Source organism: Equus caballus, chromosome 15 (assembly GCF_041296265.1).
Source record: "Equus caballus isolate H_3958 breed thoroughbred chromosome 15, TB-T2T, whole genome shotgun sequence".
NCBI lineage: Eukaryota > Metazoa > Chordata > Mammalia > Perissodactyla > Equidae > Equus > Equus caballus.
Window position 1 is genome coordinate 98,832,718 of NC_091698.1, and position 19,903 is coordinate 98,852,620.

The 19,903-nt window shown below is 56.8% G+C and overlaps 1 protein-coding gene across 11 annotated transcripts in view; it reads right to left on the minus strand.

Annotated features, from left to right (window-relative positions):
- Positions 1–2,469: 2,469 nt before the first annotated feature.
- The window catches only part of HPCAL1 (hippocalcin like 1), a 121,648-nt gene continuing 104,214 nt past the window's right edge, over positions 2,470–19,903 (minus strand). For all 11 annotated transcript variants that reach the window (XM_001503553.7, XM_070236706.1, XM_070236710.1 and 8 more), the window contains 3 exons: positions 8,770–9,165; positions 6,372–6,477; positions 2,470–3,349 (listed from right to left, as the gene is read on the minus strand). In XM_001503553.7, coding sequence (XP_001503603.1) covers positions 3,252–3,349; positions 6,372–6,477; positions 8,770–9,147 — 582 coding nt within the window. In that variant the 5' untranslated portion in view covers positions 9,148–9,165 and the 3' untranslated portion in view covers positions 2,470–3,251. The remainder of the gene's footprint in view (positions 3,350–6,371; positions 6,478–8,769; positions 9,166–19,903) is intronic.

Below are 19,903 nucleotides of genomic sequence, written 5' to 3' on the forward strand. Positions count from 1 at the left end.
AAGGGCCGAATTCCTGGACGAACTCTCTTGTTTCCCCGAATCTTCTCCCGGGCCGCCGTCTCCCCCTGGCAAGTCTGAAGCCCCTGGTGGCTCTGCCCCCTCCTGAGGAGCTGTGATCCTGAGGGGAAGCCCAGGGGTGGCAGTGCGGCTCACGCCCACCCAGGTCTCGGGAGGCGGGGAGCAGAGAAGCACAGCTGATGGCCCGGCCCCACCCTCATCCAGCCAGTGTCCAGTGCGGGGGACAGCAGTGGCCTGCCCCTTGGAGGACGCACCTCGGGTGGCGGTGGGGAGGCGTGACCCCTTCACTACGGGAGCGAATGGTTGTAAGGACAGGCCTGGGTGCCACAAATGCAGCCCCCTCTAAGACTTGCTCAGGGACGCAGGGACAAGCTCCTTCATTTCCCAAGACACTCGGGGCCCTGCGGGCGGCTGCAGAGGGCTGGCAAGGAAGCATCAACCCCAGATGATCTGGGGTCAGCTAGCGGAAGACCATTCTGTAATTGGGAGGCGTCGCGTGCAATTTGGGGTCTTGGGAGCTTATCTTGAGTTCAAATCCTGGTTCTGCCACCCTTTTCTAAGGATCCGTGGCAAGTTACCTCTCTACACCCATTTAGCCACCTGTACCATGTTGGCAGTACTTGTAGGGTTGACGGCAGGTTTAAATCAGACAACACATTTCAGGCGTTCATCAGGGTCTGTCCTAGGAAGCCCTCAACAAATGGACGCTGTTATGCTAGCTAAATACTGCTTCCCACAGGGGAGGCCAGTCTACGCAAGGAGAAAATGCCTGTGGTTGCATTAATGAAGGTCCAGGGTTCAGAATAATGGAGGGGAGAGTCCTGCTCTCATGGAGATTGATCACAGCCTGCCCAGATGAACAGTCTCAGACATAACACCTGACACTTCCACCCTTCCTTTCTCAGGGCTTCCGCCCTTAGATTCTATGTGTTTTCCTGTTTCTGGAGTTGTCCGCATTGCTGTTTTCTCAGTGAGCAATGCACAGTGAGCGGCAGTGTCAGAACAGCTGGAAGGGTCCATGGAGCCGCCATCCCAGGCAGGGGCTCAGTCCACGGGAAGTAAGAAGGGCTGAACCCCACTCCTTGAGTGGCCTCCCGGGGCACATTCAGATGGTGTATTTTCTGGGCAGGATCACAGGGGTCCTGGGCGGAGCACAAGGAACGCAGACCAAACCAGAGCCATTTTTCTGCAGCCCTGCTTCAGAAATCAAAGGCACCCTTCTGGCTCTTTGTGGCAGGCGGGACCCCCGCCCAGGTCTGCTGGCCTCGCCCTCCCACCTCATCGGATGGCACTGCCCATCGAGGTCTGGGGCTGTGGCACGGCGGGAGCTTCACCAGGACCAGCCTCTGGCCCGGAAGGCACTGGCAGGCGGCTCGTTGTTTCTATTCTGAGGCATGGAGGCCTCAAGGACATTAAGATTACTAAAATGAACAATCCAATCCCAGGCCCAACAGCCGGCCGTGAGTTAGGCTTGGAGCATCTGCCCACCCACCGTGATCGCCTCCTCCCCGTGACAGGCTGAGATGTCCCGTGGCCCGGGGGGCAGGTGTGACAGGCCCTGCTGGTACTCATCTGAGGAAGAGAATCCCAATTCTGCTCCCCGTTCCCAGGGCCATGCCCTTTGGGGAGGTGGGCCCTCCTCAGCTGAGGCTGCATCTTCACTGGCTAGTCGTGGTCATTTCATGCCCCTGGCCAAGGCACTGGCCCGGGTTTCAGCCAATGAGAAGTCAGGCTGGTGGGGAGGGGGGTGGTGGAGAGAATTCTGGAAAGTTCTCCTCCCTCTCGGAGGGAGGACAGAGGATAGGCTGCATCTCTTCCTGCCTATGGACAGCTCCCCTGTCAGCTGTCCTGCCCAGAATGGCAACAGCCCTGAGGGGACCCCAAGAAGACAAGTGTGGGGACACAGCTGACTGTGAGGCTGGGGGCGGGGCAGTGGGGAGGTGGAAGGAAGCCGGGGGTCCTCAGTGATGCTCTCCAGCTGCTGAATCAGCCACGCCTATGAGGCGCGGCCTTGGACTCATTGGCACGTGAGACAAACATCCTTGTGGCCGAAGCACCTGCTGCTGGGTCCTCGGCTGCTGGGACCAGAAGCATCCCGATGGCCTCTGGCTGAGGATCCAGGTCTGCCTTCTGGGCCACGAAGGTGCCCCTGGTCCCCGCTCTGCCCTTGCTTGGTACGTGCTGTCCTGTTCCCTTGCTGACCGACCGCAGGGTGGGGAGTGGGGAAGGGGAGGCAGGCAGAACTGTGACAGTCAAACCTGCCGAGAACACTCATCTTTTACTTCCACGGATATTTCTTGGCATCAGGCAGATAGTGAAGAACACGCTGCACACGATTTACAGACACAGGGACGGCCACAAGGACACAGGAGGCGGCTGAGTCCACCTCAACTGGGGATCGCAGAGGGCCCCAGGCAGCGGAATGCGGTCTCTCATGGGCCGACACAAGACTCAGAGAATTCTGTTTATTGGATCATTTTAATACAGGAAATGCCAGACCAATCAACAGGGAGCACAGACCTTACACAGACGCCTGCGTTCACTACGTGGACGGGAGGGGCTCCACGGCTGTGGGCGTGCATGCATTTCCTTTAGAAACGGGCAGGTGGAGAGCGCATAAATACCACAAAATGACCACGCTCAGAGGGGTCACAGGCCACGAGGGAACCACGCTTCAAAGGCAATCGAGGCATTAAATACAGGACCTACACGGTACAATTCACTTCACCATACGTATAATTTATATATTAAAAGAAAGGGGACCACAGTATATATACGAGCAAGCGGCTTTGGTCAGAGATAACGAACGAGCTGGGTGGAGCCATGCACGGGGAGGGCTTGCTGTCGACTTCCCTCCGCTCTTGTCCTCAACTTTCCCACAGTCACCTGCCATCACAAAATACATCAGCTGGCCTTGGCGCGATCTTAGAAAGTGCCACCAGGATCCTCGGTGGTGTCCTCCGGGCTCCTTGTGGATGGAGAGATGCCCTGGCAGCGAGGACACTGGGAGCCCTGCGTGTAAACACAGCCCGAGGAGTTGCCCTGGAAGGGGCCGGGGCCGGGGCGGGGGGAGGCCAGGCGGAGGTGGGGGCACAGCCGCCAGCCGGGCAGGTGCACGTGCCGCTGGCCCGGGCCGGGAGAGCAGGAATGACTGAGGAGGCATCCACTTCTGCAAGCAAAGCTTAAACGGCAAGACGAGCCTGTTTCTCTGCAGCTGTCCATCACCGGGTCCCTCAGAACTGACTCGCGCTGCTGGGGTCGCACTGCAACAACCGGACGATGGAGGGGTCGCTCTTGGCACCTTTAATGAATTCTTCCAGGGACAGTTTGCCTGTGGTGGGGGGGGGGGGGGTGGGGGGCGTGGGAGAAAGGAGAGTTAGCCCATGCTCGTTGTTCTTGACCCTTCCAGAGAGCATGGGAGCAGCTCCCACGTCAGGGACGCCCCTCTTGGTCCAAGTCTTGAGCCTTCCTGAACTGGGGGTTGTCTAGGCTCCAATCACTTCGTGGGCATTTCTGGAAAAACCTTTTTGCTTTCACTGCTCACTGCAAAGCATCGGGCAGGACATACCCAGTATGACAGCAGGTTGTGGCTGGTGGGGCAATGTAAGACCTTTTAAAAATCACCGCACGCTTTTCTTAAGAAAGATGTGACGTCCAGAGAGAACGTGCCTCTGCCTCCAATCCATGACTAATCCAAGCCTCCAAGGCTGAGAGGGTCATGGGTGGGCGGGTGGGCAGCCCGGGTCCCCCAGAGGCATTGCCCAGAGCACGGTTTCCTGCCCAGCCAGCTCGGCCGTCCACTGGGGCGGCACAGGCCTGCTCGGGCTGGGGATAGCTCTCTGCTTCTGTACTATCTGCCCCACGGGATGGGAGGAGCGACTAGAAAGAGGGATGGGCTACACTGAAGGTCCAGCTGGTGCCTCCCTCATCCTCGGTCCCTCCTTCGCCGCAGACCCTGTTACTTCTAGGATCAGGAGATAGGAAAGCGATTTTTAAAACGAAGCTGCTGGAGAAAGGTGAGTTCCAGAGGAACCGACGCCGTGGACAGACACACGCCCGCCCTGGCGGTCCCTCCCCCAGGACGCAGATGAGGGAAAGGACGGGGTTTGCAGCAGACTCTGTTCTGCTGGCTCGTACCTCGGGGAGCCTGCTTCCACCTCTGCGTGGGAGGCTCTGCAGCTATAACTGGACAGCAATGTTGACCCCGTGGGATGGGCGCTCGTGGCATGTGTCCAGCCCATGAGAAAGGAGCAGGCTTGACGTGTGTGAAGAGACACAGCTCTGCTGCCGTGGGCATGTGCCCACCCTTTCCCTGTCTCAGGGGCTTCATCTGTATGGGGGCCCTGGGAACGCCCATTTCCAAGAGTCACTGAGAGGATGAGAGGAAGGATGTGTTTGGGGGTTTGGCCCAGGCCTGGCTTGGAGGACGCACTCAGTTAGCAAGTGGCCACCAGGAAGCCAGGAGCAGGCAGCAGACAGGGGCACAGCTTGCCAGGCCCCTCCCACCTGCCCACTGCCGGAGAGGGACACCCCCTCCTATGGGTCCCCAGCAGGGGGACAGGCAGGCTGGTCCCCCGGGTGACTAAAGAATGCCTAGGCTAAGGGACAGATTGGGAAGGGAGGGGACAACCACGCCCTCAGCAGAGGAGAAGTTCCGGGGCCCTCTGCTGGGACTCCCCTTACAGAGATGGAACTTTCACCGGCTACTCCCCCACCCTCTGGCCTCTGACCACTCTGGGCAAGGAACTTCTGAAGGCACCGCCCCCTCCTCCTGGCAGGGAGCAGGGCTGCCGAGGGGGTCCCTGAGCACAGTCTGTCCACATGGTCAGGGTGTCCCTGGTGCTCGGCCAGGCTCCGTCCATGTGTACGGCCACACGTGTACGGCCAGGATGAAAGTTAATAGGAGACGGTTGCTTCCACAATACCTGTGCCCTGGAGAAAACCCGCTAGCCACCCAACACAGGGGGCAGAGCCCTGTGCTTCCCTAGGGTGGCAGGGAAGGTGGGACTAAGTGTGGGGGCTGCCCACTCCTGAGCAGCCCCTGAGAAGGGCCCTGCCTTCACTCTTCTCCTCCCCAACATTGCCTCCTCCATCCCCTCCCGGAGCTCCAGGGATGGGTGTACCCCGGGGCTCAGAGCAGGAGGGCTGTCCAGGGAGTGCTGACCCAGGTTCACAACAACCCGGGAGGGAGCACGGTGCAGCCCACCAGCCCTCAGAAGGGGAGCGGTCAGGGCAGAGGGGTCCTGGGTGGAGTGCAGACTGGGTCTGTGCTAAGCTTTATGGGCATCGTCTCACTGAACCCTCACAGCCCTGAGAGACAGAACCTACTATCCCTAGTCCAGAGAGCAGGAAACCGTGGCCGGGGGGAGCCAGACTTGGCACAGGTCTGCGGGAATTGTCACCAGGAGGGCAGAGGCCACGCTTCTATCAGCCCGAAGGCCATGCCAGGCACCAGGCTGCCTCGCTGTGTGTGCAAACGTGTTCTGAAAACTGTCACCTCGCTGTCTGACGCGTCTGATGTGCTTTCTGCTGCCTGCAGTCACAGCGCAAACCGCAGCCCTGCCGGCTCAGCCCTTTCACTCACTTGGGGACAGCACTTCAGAGTTTACAGAGCACTTTCTCGGGCATTAGCTTCTTCTTCATCTCCAGCACAACCCTGGGGGTATTTTCTTTTCTTTTCTAAACCTCACGTTTCTCTAACGTTCAACAGCAAACCAGGACTGGCTCTGGACCGCACTTGACAAAGCCCGCGAGAGGCGCAGATCCGTCCCGTTTCACAGCTACAGCCCCTTGTGTGGATCCCACGGAAGCTCAGGGCTACTGCGGAGCAGGGGGCTTGGGGCACGTCTTCCCTGTACCGCAGCCACTGCCACCCCTCCTGGACCCACCATCGCTGCTGCGGGAGGCCCCACAGCCCCCGGCACAGCTTCTGCAAGCCAGTACATCCTACCAGAGCCCCGGGGCCCCCATCTCAGTGACGGCAGTGAGCAAAGCACAACCCGCTTCCCAGCTCCCCACCACTCAGGACCCTTGGTCCCACCCCTCCAGGGCCCGGGCGCCAGCAGTACCCCTGCCTCCCCTCCCCTAGACATGCTCACAGGGCTAATAGTCCCCCGCAGTGTAGAACCGAGGGGACTACGGCTCCAGGGGCATCGACATGCCGCGAGGACAGAGCCAGGACACAGGCCCAGGTCTCTCTGACTCTGAGTCCCGGTTCTTCCCTCAGCCCAGCTGCACCGATGGGCAAGGCCAGGGGTGGACTGGGCGAGGCCTCAGAAGCTGCAGAGGGGAGGGAAGTGCCCCAAACACTTCTTTGCTCCCAGCAGCATTGCACAGACACACGGCAAGCCTACCATCATTGTTCGTGTCCATCTGCCTGAAGATCTTATCCGTTCGTTTCTCTGGAGTGGACTCGTCCTCGGGCATCTTCATCACAGAGGACACCATTTTGTATATAGCCTGAAAAGGGGCAGACAGAAGCGCGTGCTGAGAGGTTCCAGGATGTTCCTGGGAGGACGAGGCAGCTGTGAGCTTCCAGCCAGCCCACAGCAGGGCATGGAGAGGATGCTCACCGGCCTTCAGGACCCTTCCCCAGCTAGAAGAAGGTTCCGGGCTACTCCCAGTAACGCGGATGAATACCAGAGATGCCATGTTGGGCAAGGCAGACACACTATGCGAGGTTCAAGAGAAGGCAAAACGACTCCACTGTGATAGTCATAAGACTGGGGGCCATCTGGGGGTGGGAGGTGGGACAGTGCCCAGGAAGGCACTTGAGGGAGCCTTCTGGGGGGATGGGAATGCTCTGAAACTCACCGAGGGTGGTGGGGACACAAACGTGCAGCCCCTCACGCTGCACACTCAGCTGTGAGCGTTACCTCAGTTAAAAACACAGAAGACTTAGCCCCTGAAACCCATGGGGAGAACCACTTAAGAACCCCAGACAGGACAGGCACTGGGTGGCCCAGTGTCTCCAGCAGGACAGAGAGCCTTGTCTTAGGGTCCTGCCATCTGGGGGCTCAATACCACTGCCAGCCGTCTCTGTGTGTCTGTCTGAGCGGCCGGCCGGGCAGGTGCCCTGTGTGGTGGGGGGCGTACGTGTGTGTGCTGAGGGGCCGTGATGAGGCCAGTGACCAGCAGCTCATCAGAGTAACATGCGAGGGGGAAGGGGCAGTGCCACTGGGGGATTCTGTTCAGAGACAGCTTGACCGAGATTCTTGTTCCTGACCCAACAGACCAAGAACAGCAAAAGCCTGAGAGTTGTTATACCTTGAAAGCAGGGCATTAAAAAAAGCCCGAAAGACCAAAACAGAATGATCTCGAGGGAAGTTTCCAATATTTACCACACCCTCGCCCCTCACCCATCTCCATCTGTGGGGTGGGACCTGTCTGCCGGGGCGTGCATCTTCCTGGGACGGGTCTTCCTCCTGGACTGGGCCAGGCAGCCTGCAGCATGACAGCCAAAGCCAGTCAAGCCCTTCGGAGGCTCTGCGCGACCTAGAACACCTGTCCGTTTTGAGAAGGGTGTAGCAGCCGGCATCCTGCCTGGCAGGCTGAGGAGACATCCAAAGGGCCAGGGGGCTCTCAGGGTTGGGGAACTCGGTTGGGGGCCTAGCAGCCAGATCCCACCCGGACAGGCAGCCACCCCTCACTGCTCTGAACGATCCTACCTGTGTCTCTAGATTTGGGGCAGGCCAGTCTGCTCAGCCAGGGTCAGGCATGCCCACCTGCAAACAGCTCAGGATGAACCTGGGCTCCTAGGATAAGCGAGTCCCAGGACGCAGAATTCTGACTTCCACCACCACACAGAGCAAAGAGCCAGGAGTGACAAATGGACTGCAGAGGCCCCAAAACTGCGGTCATTTATTCTCACTGCATGAAAACCGCCTATTTGGGAAATGGCTTGGTCACTCCTTAGGGCATTTCCTGCTGGTCTGCGAGTTCCTGTGGCTCTGACGCCCCTTGCTTGAGACTTAGCGCTGAAGATCTTGCATGTAGAGAACGCCTCTTCTGAGGAGTTCCAGAACCAAATCCCCCAGTCTCCAGGAGTGGGGACGTGGGGGGTGCCAGGGAGCGGCAGCCCTGTGGCTCTCTGCTCTCTATCACACAGCCAGGCACCTGCTGAAGTGGACAAAACTCGCTTTCTTTCTGGAAACCAGCCTCACCTGCCACAGCTGTCGACAGGCAGGAAGGCAAATAGGTCTCAAAAAATGGTGTTCTTTCTATGCTTGAGCTCATTCTGTCATCACTAATGTTTCCACTTTACTTTACAATTGCACGTTCCTGGGGATAATACAAGCTGCTTGGTTGTATTGGGGCTTGCAAAGATCTTGGCAGGGGCCTTCTGCAAGGGTCAAGAGTCTGCTTAATCACTATAATTCCCGCTCTGTTCATTCTTAGGAAATCACCTCCCTGAGCCTCAGATTTTGTGAAATGTAGAGAACGACCCCCCTTCATAGGGTTGTGAAGATGAAAACTGATCAAAGCACGTGGTCCAGGCCTGATGGATAGCAAGTGATCAATAAACAGGCTCTGATCATCACTATTTGCAAGGACCCGCTGGTCAGGTGACAACTGCTCACTTTCAAAAGTGCACAGAAGAAGGGCAGATAGTGGCCTGGCCGAGAATGACCGGATGCCACAGTGAACACAGAGCACTGTCTGGGGGTGGCCCACCTTGGGGGGACCCTGGCATGCAGTGGAACCCACAGGCCTCCAGCCACTCATGCCTGGCCAGCCTGCCGGGAGCCGTACCTGCACGATCTCCAACATCTCGCTGCGGCTGATATAGCCATTGCCGTCCAGGTCGTACATGCTGAAGGCCCACTTGAGTTTCTGCTCCAGCTTGCCCCGCGAGGTCACGCTCAGCGCGATGATGAACTCCCGGAAGTCGATGGTGCCATCACCGTTGGTGTCGAAGGTGCGGAAGACATGCTCGGCGAACTTAGACGCGTCACCGTAAGGGAAGAAGTTGGCGTAGATCTTCTTGAACTCGTCCACGGTCAGGTGGCCGGTGGGGCAGTCCTTGAGGAAGCCCTTGTACCACTCCTGCAGCTCGTGGTCTGTGAACTCCGTGTTCTCCCGCAGGTCCTGCAGCACCTCGGGCCGCAGCTTGCTGTTCTGCTTGCCCATGGTGGCTGGCAGCTACACCTGCAAGACAGGGGCTCAGCTGGGGACACTGGGCTGGCCCAGGGTCTGGCTCCCCACAGCCTACAGCCACTGAGTGGGGCTGAGGAACATCCCTTTCATGTCCTGCACCAAGGGCCGGAGAGGCCCAAACAGGGCCGTTGCTGTGCCTGAGAAGTCTCAGCCCATCTGGACCCCCCGCGGGAAGGCGGGCCATTAGTCTGCGACCCACCACTAGGAAACTGAGACGCTGCACCCTCACACTGCAAGATCCGTTCTGACTCCAATAACGTGGAAATGCAGGGAAAAAAGGCAACTTAAAATCAGTGGAATGAGGTGTTTATCAGGTGCCCACTGGGGGGGTGTCCAAGATGTGAGGGTTAAATCCTCCTTTATCACCCTCCTCAGCTTCAGGCTAAGGTGCCAGGCTGAGCGCACCCCCAGACCTCGTGTTATGAGAAGTTCTTTTCTATTTTGGGCACCACAATGTTTTGATCTTTAGAATAGGTTCAGAAACTCTCAGGGAGTCCCCTCTCTATTTTCCCTCTGAGAAACGCCTCTGGCGGTGGGGGGTGGATCCAGAATTAGCGCTAAGAGTGTGGTGAGGTCTCAAGTGCTCACAGTAAGTGTCAGGCCCCTGTGGGCGTGCAGCAGCGTGCTCCCCACAGCTGCCCACGAGGCCTGGATCCCAGACTGATCCTGGGTGACATGACCCGCAGACATTCCACAGCGTTCCCCTCACCACCGCATCTTCCCTTCTCAGTTTAACTATAACACGAGAACACGGCTTCATCATTTTGATGCATACAGAAAAACGGACAATAAAATGTTTCCCACCCTAGTCCCAGAGGCAACCACTTTAAGCTGCTTCCACATTTATGAATTCTAAACAGCGTGTACAGAATCCCTGTTACGAAAGATAATAAATGCAGGTCACCTGCTCTCCCTGGCACTTCCTCTTTCCTTGCCCCCTCCCGGGTTTTATTAGTTTTATACACACATATCACTGTTTTTACTTGTTATCTTTATGACTTCAATTATATACTTGAGGTTCCTTTTCTAAATTTCTACATAGGGCAGGTTGGCAATATCTTTCAAAATTACAAACACACATTCACTTTGACCCAGCAATCCCACTTGTAGGAACTTATCTAAAGATACTCCCACCTGTGCCAACAACCTGTGTGCGCGGCCACCTGTTGTCTGTAATAATAAACAACCCAGAAATCCACCATCACACACTGTAAAAAGAGAAGGTGCAGAGTTTGCTACCATTTGTGGAAATAAGAGAAAACAATGTGTGTGTGTTTATGTGTCTGGAAGGACTTACTAGGGAATGACAGCATTAGCTGGAGAGAGAGCTGGCTGATGGACAAGGGTTAATTGGAGAGTTTTTACTGTAAATCCTTTTGAAATTTCAAAACGTTGAATTCTCACTATATATTTTCTACTCAAAAAATAAATACACAAAAATAAAAATAACCAGACCTCTATTTCTTGATCTAGCAACTCGATTCTTTCTGTAAGATCACACTATTCTATTCCCCTCTCCCAGCGTCGCCTCTCCTTCCTTCTACATCAGCTTTAGTCATGGAAACCACCCTTTTTACATTGGTAGGGTTTACAATCCCGACTTTCTGCTTTTCCTGTAGTTTGATCCTAAAAACCGGAAACCAGCAAATCTCTGAGTAACCCGGACATCCGTCTCCCAGGGAGGGAGCAGCGTGAGTGAGAAGGCAGATCAAGGGCGGGGCCAGCAGGGGGCGGGGGCCAGTCAGGGGGTGGAGCCAGCGCGGAGGGGGCGGGGCCAGGCAGAGGACACGCCCCGCCCGACCCAGTCTAGCTCTGATCCTGCAGCCCGGGAGGCCCCCTCTCCAACTGCAGCTTGCACTAGAACGAGGACAAACTGGCTCCTATTCCTCTGAGGGGTTGAGGGATCACACGAGATCTAGGCCACCGATAGGCCACCAAGGGAGACACAGGCTCCGCTAAGCCAGGCGCCTCCCAGCCCCGAGGCGGAAGCCCCTAGCCCGGCAAATCCAAGGACTCGAGATGAGGACCAGTACAACGAGCACAGGGAGAAGCCAGCTGGGCGCGGCTGGGGTCTCAGGCTGGTGTCTGTCCTCCTGTCTGTCCATCTGTCCTAGGCTCTCCCGCAGGCACTCCGAGGAGGGGCCAGATCCAGCCAGCAGCTGCTCTGAGCAGGCCTCCCCGGGCGTCACCCCGAGGCCTGCCCCTCGGAGCGGCCCCTCCCGCCCGCCCTCCTCCTGCCCACACCCAGCCTCCTGAGTGCGAGTTCTCACGCACACGGGAAACTCAGAGTCCACGAGGCCCCCGGCACTGGGTGGGCTCCCGAGGCTGACTCTCCAAAAGCTACGCATGCCACTGAGCCGGCAAGCCAGATGGCAGGCAGAGAGGAACACACACTGGGCCCGCGGAGCTCAGGAATAGCACGAGTCCTTTCAACAGACAGCACAGTACAGGCACTGAACGGCCCCGGGGGTTAGGGGAGAGGCCACTGGTGCAGTGCGGGCTCAGAGCCGGCTCCACCGCCCGCTCTGGGTGACCCGGGGCAGGTCAGGAACTTGTTGGAGCTCTGGTTCCCCCTCTGAATGCGGGGAACTGTGGGCGTTGTGAAGACAAAGAGGCAGCTTTACTGAGCACCCACTGTGCGCTGTGTACTGGAGCAAGCCCAAAGCCACCAGCAAAACCCCTCCGGCCCCTGCCCTCTGGGCAAAGCTGGATGGGTGCTCACAGGTGGGAGTGGGGGCCCAGAGAACCCCCAACTGATAGGACACGACAACCTGTCCATGGTGCTTCAGGAATGAGGATGAGGAGCAAGCCGTTGTCCACAAAAGGAAGGGCGGGCGCAGCTGGGAAGAACTCGGGGACGAGGACACTAGAGCTGAGCCCTGCAGGGTGAACAGGCACCTGGCTGGTGGACGGCAAGGGCGCCCAGTGGGGCCAACAGTCTGAAGACCCGACACGTGCAAAACACAGGAGGGGAGGGGGCCAGAGCACAGTTGGGGCGAGGGGAGCCGGGCTGGGCCCACTGTGGGGCTGGAGGCACGAGAGGTTTGGGAGGGGAGCGGGCAACATCAGGCCCTGGCTAAGAATCACGGGGCGCAGTTTGGAGAAAGGGTGAGAGGGAAGTCTCGGCTGTGGATGGAGCCCCTAGGGGACGCATCAGGAGTATGTGAGACCAGTCTTGAGAACAGGACGGTGGACTGTGGGCAAGGTAGACACACACCTCTACGCCTGAAATGAATGCCTTTCCAAACTCCACCTCCCCAGCTGAACTCTCTCCTCCGACCAAATTTCCAAATGCTCTCCCCGCTCTGGTTAATGTCCCCTCGTTAGGATCCTTTTATTAACCTTTTCACCCCATCTCTGATTCTGTCCATTCGCTCTTTTTTAAACAACCTCTTGGCCTCCTCTAGCTCCCTCACTTAGGACTTTTGGACTGCAAAACTTTTAGCCTAGACTTGCTGCGTGGCTTTGGGCCAGCAGTCCCACCTCTCTGTGTTGGTAGAAGGAGGAGGTGAGCGATGGCCCATCAAGTCTTCTGCTCTGTGCAGCACCCTCCTCGGGGGTCCCACTCGACTTAAGACGCCCTGCAGACTTTGCACATGTCCACCTCAGTAATTCCTGTGCTAACTTCCCAGTCCTTTCATCAGTTCCGCTGCTCTCCTGGCTTTGTATTTTCCACACTCCTGGATGGTGCCAGTCGTCTGGGCAGCAGCTGGAGGGCAGAGCCATCAGTCACCCAACCTCCCATCTGAGGCCTTCAGGGCAGCAAACCCAAGCGCAGAGGGTCCAGACCCCAGGTGCTCTCCTTCTGAACTTGGTCAGCCTCGTTCTTCACTTTGTCCAGCTGAGAACTGCTGCTGCTCCTACCGGCAGTGTGTCCACGTGTCCTTTGAGGGGCGGCACCGAACCTTGCAGTATGTGGCCAAAAAGGCCCAGCCACGAGCAGAACGGGACAGCTGCTGTTGGGGGCTGAACTGTGTCCCCCAAGATTCATGTTGATGTCCTAGCCTCAGTACCCTGGAATGTGACCGTACCTCGGAATGACTGTGCCCCGGAATGTGACCGTACCTTGGAGTGTGATTATGGAGAAGGGCCTTTCAAGAGGTGACTAAGTAAAAATGAGGTCATGTGGTGGGCCCTGATCCACTCTGACTGGGGTCCTTATAAGTAGTGATTAGGACACAGACATGCAAACAGGGTCAACCATGGGAAGACACAGGGAGAAAGTGGCCTAGATCTACCACCCCTTGGCGACACCTTGATCTCAGACTTCCAGCTTCCAGAAGGGTAAAATAACAAATTTCTGTCTTTGAAGGCGCCCGGTCTGTGGCACTCTGTTAGGCAGCCCTGGGACACTAAGACAGCTGCCTGCGGGAACTGACCTGATCAGCATGTGCCATCGGTATCTATGGGGCGAACCCCAAGTCAGCCCCGTGAGGCTCCCCAGCCTTAACTCCAGGGCACCCGGTGGGGGGACCATCCGAAGAAGGTTCCTGGACTGTGGGCTTGGTTTGGTCAGACACTTCACGCACATCAGTCCCACATTACCAACGAGGAAACAGCCCCTCTCGAGGCAGAGCCAGCACTTGGACCAGGTCCGACGGCCCCGTCCCGCATCTTGCCGCGGGCAGCCAGGGGAGGCTGGTCCCGGGGAGAGCAACGGCGTTGGGAACGTGGCCTTCCCCAGGCGTCTTCGACAGGCACCGCCTTTCCCAATTAGCACTGCTGCCCTTTCATCGTGGAAACAGGCCTCGTTCTGTGAAGTTCTAGGCTCTGAGAGGCCAGGATCAGTCCTTTCAGGTCCACTCACCTCCCAGAAAACTAAATTCCCACCCGAATGATAGCACCAGTTTGCCTCAAAACGCATCCGAGTTCCATCCTTTCAGATCCCACAGAAATGCCAGCTCCTAGCACCTCCTCTGCCTGAAATGACAACCGTTTATGGAAAGGAGGGGACCAGATGAGGGAGAGTGACGAGTGCAGCCACACAGCCACAAGAAGAGGACGGGGGCACTACTGTCAGCCTGGGAAGGGGCTTCCTCCATCCCAGCCCCTCCCCTCGGGTGTGCGTCCTGGGACAGACCCAGGAGACTGCAGGGCCCCAGCTCCCAGCAACTCCTCCTCAGGGTGCTCCCACGTCTTGCTGGACCTGGCACAGAGCAGGCACCTGCTGGCCGAATGGGCGTCCTTGCTGTGTGGACACGCACAGGCACAAACGTTTTGCTGACTTTGGAGGCAGGGAGGTTTTCAGCAAAGCTGGCCTTCCAGTAGGACCTGGGTGACCCCCTTTCAGGGAGGCAATGGAGGGGACAATAGAAGGGGCTTCGTGGGCCTGTGGGATGGGGAGGAGGAGGAGAAGGAAGGGCACTGGGCTCCGGCCCAGCACCGGCCAGAGCGGCAACCCTGTGATCTGTTTCCGCATCTGGTCTCCTTCAGAGAAAGGGTTCTGTTGATAGCACCAGCCTGATGCCAAGACCCGCTCATCTTAGGGTCCCGAGCCCAAGAGCCTAAACACGAGAGAACACGGAGGCAGAAGCGTCCAGGGATCCCAAGATGGTAGAATATTTTTGCCCCTTTCTCTCAACCGCCCCCCAAGAAAAAGTACAAGAAACAGAAAACAAATGCCATGCCTGTGACCCTGCCTGTGACCTTGACCACGTCCATGAGGCCATGTCTAGGACCCCAACACGCTCAGGTGGAAAGATGGCAAACGACAGAGCAGGGCAGAGGGAGGTCAGGCCTCAGGGCTGCAGAGAGGGGGGAAGCAGGCTGACCGGTGCCTGAAGGGGAGAGGAGGCGACAAGCTGAGAGAAGGGGCGGGTGGAGAACCGTGAAAGTCCGCGTGGGAAACAGAGCCTCGTCCCGCCCACTCCAATCCCTCCCTGCCGGGGGCATGGCCAGACTACACTTCCCAGCGCCCCTTGCAGTCCGGTGGGCATGGACCACGTGCTGGTCAACGCAACGTGGACGGAGCACTGTCTACCACTTCCAGGCCTGGCCCTCAGCACCTCCCTTTCCTACCGTGACATGGACTACCCAGGGGAGGACTCAGAGGCCCCAGAGGGCGCAGACCCCATAGGCCTTCTTAGCAGGGCTTCCCCATGCGACTGCGCCCACAGTAGATGCCTGGAGTGCCCATCTCTCAGTGCTCCTGAGGGTGGTGCACAGGAGAGAAGGCATTCACCACACACAGCGGATGCTTCAGGGTATCAGGACTTGTCCTGTCCTGAACCCCCGCAGACACAGGAGGTGGGATGGCAGCCCTGCTGAATGGAAGAAGTCTGAGTCCCCGAATGGCTGCATGGAGCAGAGTCCTCCTGTCCCCAGAGTCATGTCACATTGTAACGGGAAATGCTTCTTTCTCGTGCTTAGCACTGAGATTTGGGGGCTGTTTGCTCCTGCAATCAGCAACCCTGACCAGCAGAGCCTCGCATCCTGCCCCTCAAAGTGGCACAGTCAGGGGGCCACCACCTCCACACGGGGAGCCTCTGCAGAGACCCTGGGTAGTGAGCAACAGGCCCTGAGGTAGTGGGCAAGGCACCGACACAGAAGTTAAGTGTAAGGAGAGAGGAGAAGTCCACACACCACATGGAGAGACCTTGGCCGGCCTCTGCCCCTCACCAGCATGGGGCTGGGCCGGCTCAACCAGAGAACCGGAGGATCTTTCCCCAGAGAGACAGAACTGCCCTTCCTCCCCCAACAAGAAAAGACCTAAAACCACTAACATCTGGGGGGGTCCTCAAAAAGGGGGCCGCTCTATCAGCTGCTGCTGTTTTTGTTATGAAAAAGCGATACGGTATAGTCAGAGAGAATGAGTATAATCCAGTGTTGATCATCTTTGGAAATCCTGAATTAACTCTGAACAAGTATTTAGTAAGAGCACATTACGTATCTACCACCATCCTGGCTGCATCGGGGGGACAGAGGTACTGGGCACGGGTCCCGCCTTCAGAGAGCTTATCAAGGCCCAAGCATGTGGAATGAAGGCAGCCCCTCACACCGGCCCATTTTAGCAGCAAATAAACCAACATCAGTAATCCTGATCACAGCTACAGTCCGCCAAGGACTCCCGCCGTGCCAGGCGCCATGCAGACGATTTTACATATGGTGAAACTCAGGCCCAGGGTCCACGGCTAACGGAGCTGGGATGTGAACATTAGTCTGTCTTGATCTTGACCACAGAGCTCTACAGTGGACCCTGAACCCTGGGAGGTGAGCAGGACAGGCCTGGCACGCCCAGCTGTACAGAGAAGAAAAGCAAGACTGGGAGAAACTGAGTGTCCAGGAAACAAAAAAGATAAACTTTACTTCAAGGGAAAAAGTATCAAGAAATCATGGATAGAAAAACATGCTTTCTTGCCATTATCTTGAAGGTTGAATTAGTCAAATCCGAGGCTGTCAAAGTCACGGCTGCCGGGAGACCACCTTTTAGAGAATGACGTTGTAGGAACACGTCGCTGATTTACGGAGACCCCACTGCCCTGAAGTGGGGCACCCACCTCCGCTTGTTTCAGCTCTTGACCGCGCTCAGACGGCTGAACTGAAGCATAACCATTTTAAAAGCCGGTAATACTAATTTTGTTGTAGGAAGTTCAAGTCGACCAGAAGGCCACCTGCTAGAGCAGGTGGAAATCCAGAGCTGGGGGGCTCACGTCTGCAGAACTTCCCTAAGAGGGCGAGCTGAATTCAGATGAAAAGAGCTCTGGAGGTTGGCTGTACGACAGTGTGAATGTACTTAACATCCCCGAACCCTGCACTTAAAGATGGCTAAGGGGCCGGCCCGGTGGCGCAGCGGTTAAGTGCGCACGTTCTGCTTCGGTGGCCCGGGGTTCGCCGCTTCAGATCCCGGGTGTGGACATGGCACTGCTGGGCAAGCCATGCTGTGGTAGGCATCCCACATATAAAGTGGAGGAAGATGGGCACGGACGTTAGCTCAGGGCCAGTCTTCCTCAGCAAAAAGAGGAGGATTGGCAGCAAATGTTAGCTCAGGGCTAATCTTCCTCAAAAAAAAAACCCCAAAAAACAAAGATGGCTAAGATGGTAAATTGAATGTTAAGTATATGTTTTAAAGGGAGCATATTCCTGGGAGGGCCAGGCCATGTAAGAGGGCCTCCCTCCAGGGTCACAGTGTCCGCAGTCCGGTCTGATAGCCTGGGACCCCTGGGTCTGGAGGTTCCAGGTCGAAGATTCTTGAGTCCCTGGAGCCTCTCATTCCAAAGGTGACACCCCCCCCCCCCCCCCCACAGCTCCAACAAAGGCCATCGAGTCCAGGAAGGCAGCACCACATTTCCTGGAAGAATCCGGAAACTCACTGTCTGCAGATCCCCTGTGCATCATGTCCTGAGCCATTTAATTGTGCGAATATTTGTGCACATGTGTCCACAAGCCAGTGCTCTGCTCCCCAGAAGCCTGAACCCAGGAGCGCAGGCCATGCTTGCCCTCGGCATGTCCTCAAGGCCTGGCACCAGGCTGGGCGCACAGTATATTCCAGTCCATGGGGCCTTCTGGATGCCTAGGGAGGCAGGTCCCTGTTGTCAGGCTCCAGGCTGCTTATGGCAAGGTGCATATGGATGGCAATAAAAAGTGACATGAAGTGGGGGCTCCAAGGAGGAAGCATTCATCCCAATGGGGAGACCAGGCAAGCTGCCTAGAAACACAGCATGTGGAATCAAAACCAAATGATGAGAACTTCAGAGGCTATTGGAGGCTCAACCCCACAGGTCACCTCTAGGGAGCACAGGGAATATTCCAGGTGCTGGGAAGGTGGGGGTCACGCTTGGCCGGGCTGGGGGGCGGCAACGTCATCGCCGTCTTAGAGAAGGAACTGAGGCTTCTGTGGGGCCCGTGCTTGTCTGCAGCAGGCAGGGCTACGATTCCCGGGCCCTTCCAGTGTCAAGGTCTGTGGGCAGTAACGGAAGCCACCGAAGTGCTCCCAGCTGGTGTTCATCCTTGCTCCCTTGCCATTAAACTCGCTCTCTAGGGCGGTTTCACGAGATGGCCGTCCGACTGTGACTTGCACAAAGCCTTAAAGTGGAGCCCAAGAATGCCAAATAAAGCCTCAGATACGCCCAGTACTCACCTGCGTGTGCTTACCAAAGGCCCACATGAAACATTTCACACGAACAACCTCATTTTAGCTCTCTCGCGGAGGGGCCCGGCCCGAAGCAGGCAGCTTCGCAGGGAACGGCACGGTGGATCACTGCATACACGGTGACCCCTCGGTTATTAATTAAGCTACTGAACCAACCTTATTGACAGCTTGCTGGCTGGGGAGACGGCAGACAAAAAGCAATCCTTTCTGCAAAAACAGAAAGCACCACTCCCATTTCCCAGCAGAAGCCGGCCCTGGCCCTGGTCGTTAGGCAAACACTCTAGCCTTCATCTATCGGGAAATCTTCCTTTCATCTCCAGTGAAAGAGGAGTGAAGAACGGGCGTGCCAGGAGAGGGCGATCAATTCAGGGCCCGAGCCATCTCTTACTTGGCTTAAAAAGCTTTACAACCAAGCAGCGCTTGGATTAGACAAGTAACAGCCTCTGAGAGCATCAAAGACAACATTTTAATTCTCGGTAATGGAAAAACAGGAGAGTTAATGTAGTGCTTATATCCATCTCTCTGGTTCTCAGTTACTCTGTTATTGTTCTTAATGTACTAAATTGTATTTAAAAAAGTAAACATGAAGCTGGGGAGCCCTATAAAAATATTTAACCCAAAGTTGGTATTGCTTGCCAATTAAAGCCTCTTTAATGGTGTAGTTGTATCAGCTGCTGGTGAGGCTCCTGGGAACCACATGCTCCAATGTCCTGGTACTCACAGCTCAGCACATGCTGATGGCCAGCATTGCACGCCCCCCCCCCCCCCAAACGCTTTCACGTCAGAGCTCCGAAGCTCGCTGGGCAAACGAGACTCAGGAACACTTGGAGGGAAGACGATGGGAGAGGTCGGGGGGAACCAGCTCTTCATAAAAGGCCAAAGCTCAGGATGAGGCTGGAAAGGCATCTGCCGTGACTGGGAACTTCCAGGGACCGGAGGGCTGGTTTGAGATGAGGGCTCGTTCTGTCTGGGGTAGAACAGGACGTGGGGGCACAGGGGCGGGTGGGAGATAGGCGGTTTGTGCTGTGTCTCATGCAGGAATCACACCGGGTTCTTTCTCCTGGGGATCCATCGCCACACGCCCCTCCTGGGGCTGAGCCCCTGTCCTACAGAGACAAGGGGCTGACCATATATGTGTCCTCCTTTCCTCTAAGTAAGAGGCAAGGCACCTGCAGCCTTGGCTTCCAGGCAGCTGCTCGGAGGAGGGGCCAGTCCTATTCCAGGGGGTCTGTGACAGCTCCCAGGACCCAGTGCAGGAGGCAGCCTCGCCTCGGGTGGCGCAGGCTGCTGCACTGCTGGGCTGACGCTAGAGGGCGTGGTCGGGCAGGCTCCCCAGGCCTGAGCTGAGACCCCGCCTCCCGGCTCCCTGACCCCGCCCCCTGGCTCCCTGACCCCGCCCCTTGCCTCGCCTCCTCCACCAGTGGTGCCTGTTTCTCTATCTACAAGCCAGGTTTGTCCAACACAGCAACCACCAGCCACATGTGGTTATTGAGCACTTAAAATGTGGCGGGTCTGAATTCGTATATGTACCCGAAGAGTAACATATGCATTGGATTTTGATGACTTGATATGAAAAAATAAAGTATCTCAATAATTTTTGAATCCTGATTACATGTGAAATGATAAATGATACCATTTGAG